The sequence below is a fragment of the Lepidothrix coronata genome, unplaced genomic scaffold, assembly GCF_001604755.1.
Source record: "Lepidothrix coronata isolate B3197 unplaced genomic scaffold, Lepidothrix_coronata-1.0 Scaffold200, whole genome shotgun sequence".
NCBI lineage: Eukaryota > Metazoa > Chordata > Aves > Passeriformes > Pipridae > Lepidothrix > Lepidothrix coronata.
This window is the reverse complement of record NW_016690380.1, coordinates 1178096-1191000: the sequence shown is the minus strand read 5'-3', so window position 1 is coordinate 1191000 and position 12905 is coordinate 1178096. Positions and strand designations below refer to the sequence as shown.

Genomic DNA, 12905 nt, shown 5'->3' with positions numbered 1-12905 from the left:
TTTTTAATCAGATATATGAAAAAGCATAGAATAAGCATGTGCATTTCTTTTCAAAGGCTTGTTGGCTATCAGAGTACTGCTAGAAAAAGGCAGCTCCATTTCAGTACTTAATGTGCCTTAATAACTGCATGACCACAAACCATTAGGTTCTTCATTTGATAAGTGATTAATTTCCAGGGAACATATGTTAAGAGAATAAAATATTTCCCCAGACCTCCTCCCCAAAAGTTTCTCACAAAGCAATGTCAATGCTCTATATTTACTGACAGAAAAAGAAAAAACAGAGATGAAAAGTCAGAAGAAGAAGGTTTGAAAAATTAGTCCAGCAAAACTAGTTCCAGTGTTTCAGTCAACAGAGGGAAAACAAGTATTTTCCTAATTTCTGGAAAATTCTGTAAAGTAATACAGTGGTTATGAGGAAAAAATATTGCAACTAAGTCATTTGCGAGCATGAAATGCATCGTTGCTGTTCCCTGACTCCTGAAGCTGAGTAATGCAGGTTCATAAAATGACTAAAGCTTGTTAAGAATAGAAAAAATTATTTAATCTCCTTTAAAATCAACAAAAATGTCATTATGTGGACCCCTCCCACATCCTGTTTTAATCATCTCTCCAGGCAGCTCAGTGTTCAAGCTCCTGGGGGGTGGGGGGGGTGCTGATGGGGGAGGACAAGGACAGGATGGGAAGATTTTCTACCCAGACTCTTTAGAGAATTTAGCTGCCAATAACAGGTCTTCACTGCCCATCTGCAAACAGAGATTTATTCCCCTCCTCCTCCTCAAGTCTTCGACATCTGCATTTGCATGGGTTTTCTTAGGGAGAGGTCAGTGATGACGTGGTTACTTTTCCTCCTGCCAGTTCCCACAGCCGAGCTCCACATCTTGGCAATGCTGAAATTTCACAACAAAAGCAATTGTCAGGATTCTTTTAATCTTAGCTTGAACAATTTCTCACTTACTGCATTCCTCCAAAAACTTGATACATTTTTTTTCTAACTAAACCAGGAAAAAAATTAGTCTAAATTGATTATCTTGGACAATTTATGAATGTTTATGTGAGTGTCCATCCAGGGTGGATCTTCAACGTGAAGCTCCAGTGCTGTCTCCAGTTTTATTGTTTAAAGACAGTTCAACAGGGTTTTCAAGAGTCTTATGTCAATGCAAATGTTTGAAAAATTATGTACAACTAAATCTGTCTTTAAAACTCCCTCTTTATTGTGTAAGCTTTCAACACATGGACTTAAATATCAGTCATCTGAAGTCATCTATTTCACCTGTCTCATTACAGGATTATATGTAACAGCTATAAGAATATAAGGGTTATATAAAATTGTATCCACTATTTATGTATTATTGTATCCAACACATATGTCCTTTCCATATGGGATGTTCTCGCTGTACAGAACATGGTCGGTTCCAAGTATAACTCAACAGAAGCATTCAACCTTTGATTTTAAAACTGTTACATCTCCACTTCAACAGCCCACGTTGAAAGGAAATTCCAGATTGTGGGGGGGAAATGGCTGCCAATCTGAATAAGGAGGAACATCGTCAGATGGCAGGGAAGTATTTGTACTAGTTGTATTAACAGAAGCAATGACCTTTACACACTCCAAAACAAGCCATATGGGCCCTGGATCACAGCAACCGTTTGTCAAGAAAAACTCTTGAATCATTTCAAGTGGTGTTCAAACACAGCCATGAGAAGCCTGAATACGAAAAGCTCCTCCAAAATATGTCTCTGAAAGAGAGAAGTAGCACCAAATTTTGAGGTAACTGCTATTTCAACCTTCAAATACTAGAGTAAAAATTTTTTTTGCATAAATTTTGGCCTATCCATTGTTGGGGATGGAAAACAGATGGACTGCAGTTTAGCTTTGCAGCAAGACTCCAAATTCAATTCTCTGGCTTGTTCTTAGCAGAGTTAATGAAAGTTGAATAATATGCACTGGCAGCCCCTAAAACCCTCTGTGGTTTTCTTTCTCTTTTCCTTGGCAGAATGAGACCATTCTGCATTAAATTTGCATATGGCCACCTTTCTCCCTAGAGTAACTCCAGTGATTCATCTGACCATATTTCTGGGGAATACGTGCCCTAAACTTTAGGAACTTTACCTTCATGGGCAATCTCCATACTCCTTACAGCTTCTCAAGTGAACCAGAAGGACCTGCAGAAGTGAGCAATGATTTAGTATTTACCTTATTTATTCATTAAACTGGTGAGAGTGATATTATGCTCCTCTGTGACAACACTGATCTTTAACTGAAACAAATTAAACCCATAACATAAATTTTCCTAATGGAGAGTAATACACTGAGTTGTGGATGCTTGTGGCAAGGATATTAATGGAGTACTCAGGGTGACAAACAGAATGTGTTTTAAATGGAATCTAAAAAAGATCAAGAAAGAAAATATCGTCTTTCAGGGAGAACAACAACAAAAACCCCAGAGACAAATCAAGCCTGTAACCTTTGCTGGGGGTAGCATGGGTAGAGTAAAAAGAGCACACTGAATTCTGCTTGGAGAACCTCAAGGAGAGGAGGAGCTCTCGTGTCAGAAATCAGGGCTAATGAAGCCTGCAAACATTTCAGTCTTCTGAGTTTAAATGGTAAGGGGAATTCAACCTGAATTTCTGAGAGAGGGGAAACTCTTTGCCAGACAAATAACTCTGAATTTGGCCCATTAAGAGCAAGAGTCTTTTACCTAGTGAACACTCTGCTTCCCGGTCATTCCACTGTGAGCAGGGAAGCTTCCACGATTTGGAGGATATATCATGTTTTATGGCAATGCTCTGACGTGACAGACTCACTGCTCAGACAGCACCGAGGTACTGAACCTGCAGGGGAGCCCCGGAGCACAACAGGGTTGGAAAAGAACCCATCAGAGAACAGATGAAGTTTTCTAGGAATCTGTCACTCTTCTTAAAGATGAATGGGCTCATGGAAGAAAGGGGTTTTAGAGCTGCAAGATTATATTTGAAGTCAGTAGGGGTCTAGATGCTTTCAAATGTTGCACCCTCCACAGACCTGCAGGGCCTGTGAATGGAGCTGTTCCCACCTGCCAGGACACAGAGCAGCCCTTTCTTCTACCATGGAAAAAGCCTTCTCCCCATATTGACCTGCCTGTCCTGGATGTGCTTTGGTGTTGGTCTCCACCATGGCAATGCAATCAGAGTGGTGGCTAAGGTGAGCAGAGGGCTGAGTCCCTCTTACACCCTCACACACACAGATTATCTTTTTTGTCTTGTAGGCTTCTATTTCTCTCCCTAAAGGACATTGTACCAATCAGACAAAAAGCAATTTGCCTGAATCTTTTCTCCTCCTACTCTTCCCTGAAACAGTTTTCAAGACAAGTAGTAGTCAGCTCAGGGAGACCAGGATGGTTGAAGGTGAGTTCCTCCCCTTCCCCTACTTCCTGGACTTTATACAGAGGCACCCTTCCTAGAAATGCTTCTGTCCCACCATTTCCCAACTCCCCAAAATGAAAAACGTTTTCTGGCCAGAGGGGTGGTGGGTTTCGGTGGTGTGGTCACAGCACATTGTTCTCCTGGCAGGCGAAGCTCTGCAGTTGGCACCGACGCTGCTCCCAGTGCAGCCTGGGGGTCCCGTCCGCCAGGCAGGGACCCTCAATCCCTCAGCCACCAGTGACTGTTCCAGTTTGTGGGTCCCAGGAATATCTCATAAATTTTGCAGCCAAAACAAACTGAGAGCAAAGAAGATAAAGTCTGTGGCTTACAGGAAAGGTCCCAGCCTGGGCTCATCAAGCCGGGTTATTACAGTGACCTCCACAGCTCCAACCAAACAGAGCATCTGCGTGTTCCTGAACCTTGGCTCACCTCTGGTACGTGTGGAAGGGGCTGTGTCTGCAATGCATCACTGGCATATGGCTTCCTGCACTGCACTGGAAGGGTTAGTTTGGGTTCTCAACTTTATAGGTGCAGAGGGAGTCTAGTGCTCTTTTATTAGCACGACCCCATATTGACCTCAGTGCTAAAAAAAGCAGGGACTTTCATTTCATCTCATAATCCACCAAGGGCAAATAAACAGTCAGAAATTCTAGTCTTTCTTTTTCCCCAACTCTCATTAAAACTGTGGTCTCCGTTATTGTCATGCAGACACTTTGCACTAGTTTTTTATTGCAGTCAAGTACAGATGCCCTTTTTATTTTGAAGCAGAGTCAATAGCAGAGCTTTTTTGCTAAAGTTTCTGATTATTTACTATGGCTGAGAGCACTTAACCAGCAATAGTCTCCTCGGAATATTCAGGGTTATGCACAGCTTTTAATTCTTTAAAGAGTTTGGCGATAAATAGCTTGTGTATCCCATGATCTCATTTGAAAAGCAGCCAACAGATCTCTGAATGTGCTCGTCCACTTCTCCACCACCAAGATGCTGATGCAGCATCAGGAAGGTGAAGGTGGTGATGCAAAAGCCATGCCAGTATTAGGGGGTTTTATAATGGATCCCCAGGCACAGCACAAAGCCCATGTGCACATTCTCAGTGCTGCCCTGGCTGTGTGTTCTGTAGGGTTTCTGCTGAACTTGCTGCTCTGCATTTGGAGCAACTTCAGTCTTGCAGGCGGGATGGCACAGGGAGAAGGGGGTAGCAAGACAGAAAAGCAAATTCTCTTTTTTGATCTACGTGCTGGAAGTGTTCAAGGTAGGTTGGATGGAGCTCTGAGCAATCTGGTCTAGTGGAAGGTGTCCCTGCTCATGGCAGAGCGTGGAACTGGATGATCTTTAAATGTCCCTTCCAACCCAAGTCATTCTATGATTCTATGATGTTGCTGGTGATTCAGTGTCTCTTAATACAATGAATTTATGCTGTTTTCGTCTTTCTTTTTAAAAATATTGCAAAGCAACTCCTATGTCTTTATTTATTTTTCTATTTTTTTTCATCCTTACTACAGTTGCACATTGTTACTTACATGAATGGAACAGTCTGTTCTTTTTGAGTGACCATGACAAGAAAATACATCTTTTTAGCAAATCTAAGTGAGGCACTGAGGTGTTATTGGGGGAACTTTTCTCCATGAGAGGAATCATACCTGACCCCATGCACTTCAGAGCAGTCTGCAGTGCAGTGGCAGGGTGTGTAGGCGCACAGAGTGTTCCTGTTCCTTCATTGAACGGTGTTTAAACACAGTGCGACGTAGCAGCTTCCAGGAGTGTGGGAGCACTTGGATTCCAGCAGTGTTACTTCATTAGACTCACTATTATGAGTGCTACCATTTATTCACAGTAGTAAACATTGTGCTGAATAGTGTACACAGGATCTAGGCTTTAGAAAACAATACAATTATGAGAACTGAACAATCTTGAGAGATTGTGTTTAGTGAAAAGCGTTTGCTGGAGCTTTGCATGAAGCTGCAGAAATGGGCAGTTCATGGTGTTGTCAGAAACCTTCCCGAATCTTTTTTCCCGAGATAAAATTCTGAAAGAAATTAAATGTCTGAGATTAAATACGATTCATTAGAGAACAAACCTGCAGAACTCAGGGCAGTCAGCCATTCTGTCTGACCTTCTCTGAGGCTGTTAGGAGGGTGATAGATGGCTGGGTGATGACAGCTTTTGAAGTGTAGATTTCTGCTAAATCAATGGACAAGGTATGTCAAATTTCTACTCATTTCCAGGAGCTTCTGTCAGCCCCCACAAACAGCTGCTCTTTCATTCACTATTGTACTATGCTGGAGCCACAGAACATGAGAGAAAATCTTGTTCTGTGAGTTTTTATAGTTTACCACATCCAACTTTCCATTTTAGAAAGCAAAGAATGTAAACAACAGTCTTGCTTCAATGTCTCGGTAATGTGCAGCAGCTCCATAATCAATAATAGAAAATGTTACTGAAAGGCCCAATAGACCTCAAAGAGATAATGTGAATTGGCCATTAACAGTAAGTCATTATAGAACTTATTAAGTGAAGCCTTGGGACTGTCATAGAGCCTAAAGGTTGACATAAATTTTTCATACACATTGAACTTTGCTAAATGTGCTTGCATTTGATTAATGATGACTTTCTTCAGTGCTCTAATAAGAAGAAGGAAAATATGAGCTGGGGCTGCAGCAGGGAGAAAAGGCTCCTGGGAGGAAGGGCAGTGTTGGCAGCAGGAGAACAATGGGGTTTTCTAGAGATGCCCTGCCAAGCATGAGGAAGTTTATCACTCCCTGAAAAATTGCTCCTCACCACCCAGGGAGAGGGCACTGAGCACAGCACGTGGGCAGGGAAAGCCAGTTTTGTAGTTGTGGAAGTGAAAACATTGTAGCTTCCAAACACCAACAGAAAATTCCACCTTGTGTCCCCTTAAACCCTCCAAATATCACAAAGAACAACCAAAAAATCCACCCCCAGCCCCCTTCAGCCTCCACGTATCAGAAAGAACAATACAGAAGTGCTTGTAGTTAACAAGGGACAGGAGTGGGGTGTCTGCAAGCCCTGCTGGGGATGGAGCTGGAGGAAATTTGCCTTGGCAGTCAGCGCAGTGAGTCACAGACTCATGGAATGATTTAGGTTGGAAAAGAAGACAACAGCAAAACAAAACCTCCACTTGCAAAAGGCCTGAGGAGCAGCATATGGATTTGTTCAATTAAAATAAACATGTTTTTCGCTTGTTTGAAATAAAAAAAAAAAGGGAAAGCAATCAGTAACCTCAGTCCAAAGCAGTCACAAAGTCTAAGCCTCTTTCACTAACCACCAAAAATGCAAGACATGTCTTTGAGTTAGCTAAGGGATAGCTTTAAAAAAACTACAGAGTAAGGGTTTTTTTCTCTTTCTAGTTTTTAAAGCTGCTGAAGTTCAAACTTTTAAGCTTTAGTTTTGATTTATTTTAAAAAAGCATTCCTGTAATCAAGAGTCTGACAAACAGCTCCAGACAAGAGGACTCAAAATCTTCTCCTAGACTTAGATAGCTGAGTAATTAGGTATTAGTCCTGATTTTACCAACATAAAAGGAAAAAGAAATGTGGACAAGAGATGTGTCTATTCCTTCTCACCTCCTGGCAGGATGGGGTAGTAGACAATTATCCCCATCACCACTTATAAATTTGTCCCTCCAAAGCAGATTTCCCCCTCAGCCATGGATGGTGTTTCAGCTCTTGGTGTTCTTGATGCAGTTATGAGCTACTGCAAATGGACTAAACAAACATGAAAAAGAAAAGAAAAAAATCTATTAGGTTTTGAGTTTGGCAGTTAGAGAACTCACAAGGACTTTGAAAATCGCAGGTTCAATTCACTGCCTGGGTTAATATTTAATTATTTATAGAACACAAATTGGCTTCACCCGAAAGTCTGAAAGACTCTTGAGAAGGACCTTTCTCTGACCCGGAAAGAAGTCTGAGTGCCACACACAGTCCGTGCAAATCTCTCCCCCTTCGTGTTCTGTGTTTTCTTTCCACGGCGAAACACGAAACACTCCATGTACTCTGCAGGAACCCCCACGTGGAGAAGCAGTTGCCCCTGTCAGGTAAAACCCTCCACCTCCAGGAGTCTGGAGGTCTGGGACCTCAGCAAAGTCCACTGGGGGTACACACACATGAAGTCACTGTGTCATACACGGCAAAGCTCTGCCTGGAGTGACGGTGCAGCTTCTTCCCCTCCTCTGCTGTGCCGATTCTGGGGACCTAATTTTGGAAGTGGGGGTTGCAGTTAATTAAGGGAGGGAGTGAAAAACCACAGAGCTCAAGTTGGTGAGCAGGCAAGGCCCAGGACTTTGTGCAGAAACAATTTTTCAAATGACTATGAATCCATGAATTGGAGTTGGCTAAAATTGTTCGTGTGACTTGGGTAATTGTAGTGAGCCCAGCTCAGTTAGATTGGAAAGATGCAAATTTGAAATTATCAAATGCAGAGGTCAGTGATACTAAATAATGAAAACTTTGTGCACGAACATGCTGGGCGTGGAACTGGGTCAAACTGGTTGAGACCCAGTCTCAGCCCAAATGAATGAAAACAATAGCAGAGGTCCAGAGACCTGCAGCTAATTCACTTTGGCAAGTTCACTCATTCCCTTTCCCAAGCCATTCCTTTTCCTTCTCTCTCTTTTTGCTTTAATTTTATTTTTAAATATAGAGTGTGACTCTGGTGCCAATTGTTCAACTTTACAGTAGCTCAGCATTTAGATCAGTGACCAAAGGGGAAACCTACACAGGGCCTACATAGATTTTTGTTTACTGACCCTTTCAATAAAAACATGTCATTCCGAGAATGCTGCTGGATGGGGAAGACATAAAAGAATTGCAGGTGTTTGGGTTCCAGAAAGCTAAGGCTGCCTCTTTGTGAGCCTTATTTAAATTCCTATCCTTCACTTTCTCTGTGAGTTTATCAGATGCAACATGCTAAAATTTAGCATTTTGTCTTGTCAGTCAGTCAACAATATGGAGCCAAGAAAACATGCAAGCTCTTTAGAAGCTTTCCTCAGCTCTGGTGTAGCAGCCTCTGTGGCAGGAGCTCACACAAGATCACACCAATGTTGGTGGTGAGCTTGCAGGCTTGTACCCGTTGACATGGTATCGAGGACTGCTTGACATCATGGCAAGAACAGGACAGAGGCCAATGTAAGAATTCCCAAACAAACCCTCCCCTTCCCTATCAGTGTAAGTTGGAGAGTTCCCTTAGCAACCGGCCCTGCATTTGCATTCCTAATCGATTCTTGCCAGTGAGGGCTAGTGCTCAAATGAGGGCTGGTGCTCAAACACACTGCGGGTACTCGAGAGGCAGCAGCTCCTCAGCCCCGCTCGGGTGCCAGTCCTGGTGATACCCAGACAGGCAGGGAGCTGAGGATTTTTGCTCACACATGCACTCAGCTCACAAAAAAATCACTCCTGTTAACATTCCATTTACCCTATTTGGAGGGATTTTGTTGTGTCCCCCTAAATGATGCCTCAGGCAGCACTTTTAAGACGGAAAAATGGCCAAAACACCACCTGCACTTGCTACTGTCCCTTGCCTTACCTGGCTCAGCCGTGGTGATCCTCCTTTAATTAGGGTTTTCTTCAAGTTGTAATTAGTCTTCTAGTTCCTTCCATGGGTGTGAGGCTCAGTCCTTCCCTGAGCTCAGTCGGGAAGACAGAGAGACTGCGCTAAAGCAACTCGTGTGATCAAAGTCCTTCCCAGGTGGCTCAGATCCCGGGAACGCTGTGACAAACTCGTGTGTCGGGACCAACCTGGGACTGCTGGGCTGGGTTTATGCTCTCAGATTATAAACCCGAAACTCCCCGACCGCTGGGGTGAAGTTTAACACAAATAAACGTCCTGTTCTTGTGCCAAAACACGCGGTGGGTTTGAGGTGCTGCAGATGATACTCAATGAGGGTAATTCCCAGCATTTCAGAGGTGGTGTTGGCTGAGATTAGCAAGACTAATTTAATAAAACACTATGTAATTGCATGTTCACTGGGAAGGGGGAAAAATAATCAAATGAAAAAGGACAAAACCAGCAGGGAATGAAAATTTATTTCCAAGCATCTACGAGAGTGCTACAAACAGTAGAGACTAAAACTCAAAGCATTTAAAACTATTTAAAAAAATGTAGTTGACAATGTCCTTCTTAAAAATTAAACATAAAAATGTAAAAAATGCAGTTATTAATTCTAAAACTTGCTCAAAAGTGAAATAAACCCAGATAGCATCAATGAGGATGGAGTCCTACAAATTACTTATTTTTTAGTTTATTTCAATTTATTAATTTGTAAATTGATACTAATTTCTTTTTTTTAATGTTTATTTAAATTTATAATGGAGAAATGTGCAAATCTAGCAAAATATTCTTTGGATTATAAACAGAGAAAAAACAACAACCAAAGAAATTTGAACCAAGTTAATAATAAACTATAGAATTATATAGAATGCATACAGCTATAAAAAAGTGAAATATTACAATAAACATTGTAGAGCAAATCTGCTGATTTAGCAAACCCTGCCTTATAAAACATGGGGATATAATGGGTCAAGAGAATATGTTATGGATATAGAGCTGAAACACCAGTCATAATTTTAAGGAGTTAAATATTAATCTAACTACATAAATGGGGGTCTTCAGAAAAGTGATACACCAACAAATCAGATTTCCTCTCAGACCAAGCAGTTTGGTACCTGACTGCAAATGAAGGACAGGGTGTGTAATATGAAGAGTAGGAAAATGTATATTAGTTCTATTTATTGCCTCTTCCCATATTGCAGCTGCTGATCTCTGACCCTAAACAGCCAACTGTATTAAATTCAGCAAAAGCACAGCAGTACAGAGATGCAGAAAAGGTTGATGCACAGAGCATATTCCAATCCCTTGCTCCTTCTGAACTAATAAAAAAAAAGTTATAGATCACTTTTTCGATTAAAAACATTCATTACAAAGCCCAATTCCCAAAGCTCTCTGTGTTTCTGCACTTCTGTGGTCACAAGGTAAATGTGTTCCTATCCGCAGATGCTACTGATAAAAAAAAAAAAAAAAGAAAAAAAAAACACAAAAGAATAAAAAGTAAGCGCTGGAATCTTAATTACTACTTGGGTAAGGTAATTGTCAGGTAGAACAGTCTTTAGGGAACTTACAGCTAAAGTGGGTCAGGTTTAAGTCTCTAGAACCCGCAGAAGCTTAGCACAGATAGGGGAGCTCACAGACCTGGAGTACACTGTAAGTACAGAGCACTCCTGTCCACCTACAAAGTCACTTCTGAGACCTCTGGAATTCCTAAGATATAAGATAAAGGCATATTACATGGGGAATATTGAAAAGTATTACATTTAATTTAATCCAGAAAACACAGTAGTCTTCTATGACTATTCTTACTGTGTTCTGGGAGCAGCCACAAGCTGGAGATAGAGAGGGTACAAAATGTTCACCAGACATTACATTTTTTTAATCTAAAAACATTTGTAAAATGTACTTGATTTTTAAATAATCACTTAACAAGGCAACAAACCAACTACAAACACATAATAAATAAGGCTATTAAAAGGTCACAATTGTAGTAAATTAGTCAGAACTATAAATGGGACATTAGAAACACTATGTTTTTCCTTATATGCTTAATAACCAGAACAAGAATTAAAAAAGAATCAGTTTATTTCAAAGTCTGCTTCTTATATTGAAGCACATATTAAAGCAACAGTACAATGTTCATAAAATATGTGTGATGCCGTAACATTTCTTACATGTCAGAATACTGATATTTGTATGTATACTAAAATAAGAATTTTAAAATTGTACAAATAGATACATTAAAAATGACATAGAAATAGGGCTCCTCCCACTGCAACAAGACAGAGTTTTTATATCTGGCACGTATTAGTTCAAGATGAAAGTATAAGCAAAAAGATTTACAAGAATCAGCAGTAACAAGTTTGATGTTCAAGAGACATAATAATTGTACATTGTACTGTACATACATCATATGGGTTTAAGCTGGCTGAATATTATATATTTCAAGTTTAAAAATGCACTACCATATAGAGTGTCCGTAGTTTAAGGCGAAATTACAGCTCAGAACTGTTATCTTTTCTAACCGTGGAAGCTTCTTTGATGTAAAAGATTTAGGTGTTCATAATACATAAAAGAATTCCTTTGTTTGTAGGTTCACTTTTAGCATTTTCCTTCATTTAAATATTTTGTATTTCTAAAGTGGGTTTTTTCCTTCAGTGAAGCTGGCAGCCAACTTCTAGATTTGCCTTTTGTAGGAAAAGGTACTTCACAGTATTTACCACTTTTATGTCCTTTTCTATCAAAGGAATCCTCTCTGTCAAACTTAAATGTTTAAATGAGATTTTCTTGATTTTTAAAAAAATACCTGCTAACATTTCTTCTGGATTCTTCAGAACAGCGGACACAGTTCTTAAGGCCAAATCTTAAACTTTATTGTTAAGAATCATCATCGAAAGTGTCTTTGGAGCCATATAAGTCTGCAAGTTTCTTAAATCGAGGTCCCCAGTTTTGTAGATAGTCGTAGTCCAAATCAGAATCTGTGGTCGCTGACTCTAAGGAGCTGAGTGACCCAGCCACTGAGCCTCTGCCCTCGTAGCCATAGATCTGGATGGAGTCATAGGGAGGAGCCGTGGGGTCGTTGTCAGCCTCCTGTATCCTCGTGTTGATGAAATCATCAACGTCCACGCTGTTGGGAGCCGGCCGGAGGCCCGGCCTGGGCATGTACTGGTACTCGGGTTTGATGTCCTTGCGAGGGATGAACCCATTGATGCCATCGGGGTTCTGCAGCGTGGCAATGTCAAAGGCTTCCGTGTCCTCCTCACCTCCACCCTCATCATCGTAGGTGATAATGTTCTCCCGCACGTCTTCTTCTTCAAAAACGATCAGAGGTTCTTTTTTCTGCCTTTTCAGTGTTACAAACAACACTACAATGACTAGAGAAAAAAAAGCAGGAAGTTAGCCAGGACTCTCAAACAGCAGCTCCTTTATCAATAGGTTGTTGCCCTCACTGAATCCTTGGCTTTTGTTCGTCAGGGATGGTTGCCTACATCTGCATTTTTAGCACACCTTGCTAGGTAACAGCAGAGATGTTTGTACACAGAACTGAACATACTGATCTGAGGCTTCCTGTTTGGGCTGTGTGCCACTGCTCTTACTAATTGCTCATTACTGCAAGACTAATTCAAGGAAAGCATTTGTGGGCCCCTAGTGCTGCAGGAACACTGTGACACTGCCTTTGAGTAGCCCCATCACATGAATATCTGCGAGAAAGCAAGCATGAATCTTTACTTTCTCCTGTATGCCCAATCTCAACTCCACAAGTCATTTCCATTAAAATGGAATTTTCTTAAGCAACACCTCCAAACACACTTTGTTGTTCTCACTTCAAATTTCTATAAAATAACTTTAAAATATGTAAGAAAAGGGGCCTCTGGTGGTCTAGTGGTTAGGGTGCAGGACTCTCACCGCTGCGACCCGGGTTCGATTCCCGGCCCCCC

The 12905-nt window shown here is 41.2% G+C and overlaps 1 protein-coding gene and 1 long non-coding RNA gene across 4 annotated transcripts in view; both read right to left on the bottom strand.

Moving 5' to 3' along the window:
• Window positions 1-5228: 5228 nt before the first annotated feature.
• Window positions 5229-8514, bottom strand: LOC108505864. The gene is made up of 3 exons (XR_001877612.1): window positions 8171-8514; window positions 6990-7130; window positions 5229-5431 (listed from the first exon to the last, which is right to left on the bottom strand). It is a non-coding gene; the product is annotated as an uncharacterized LOC108505864 (long non-coding RNA).
• A 913-nt stretch (window positions 8515-9427) lies between these two features.
• The window catches only part of CDH11 (cadherin 11), an 84295-nt gene continuing 80817 nt past the window's right edge, over window positions 9428-12905 (bottom strand). For all 3 annotated transcript variants that reach the window (XM_017832287.1, XM_017832289.1, XM_017832288.1), the window contains exon 13: window positions 9428-12341. In XM_017832287.1, the coding sequence (XP_017687776.1) occupies window positions 11845-12341 (497 nt within the window). In that variant the 3' untranslated portion in view covers window positions 9428-11844. The remainder of the gene's footprint in view (window positions 12342-12905) is intronic.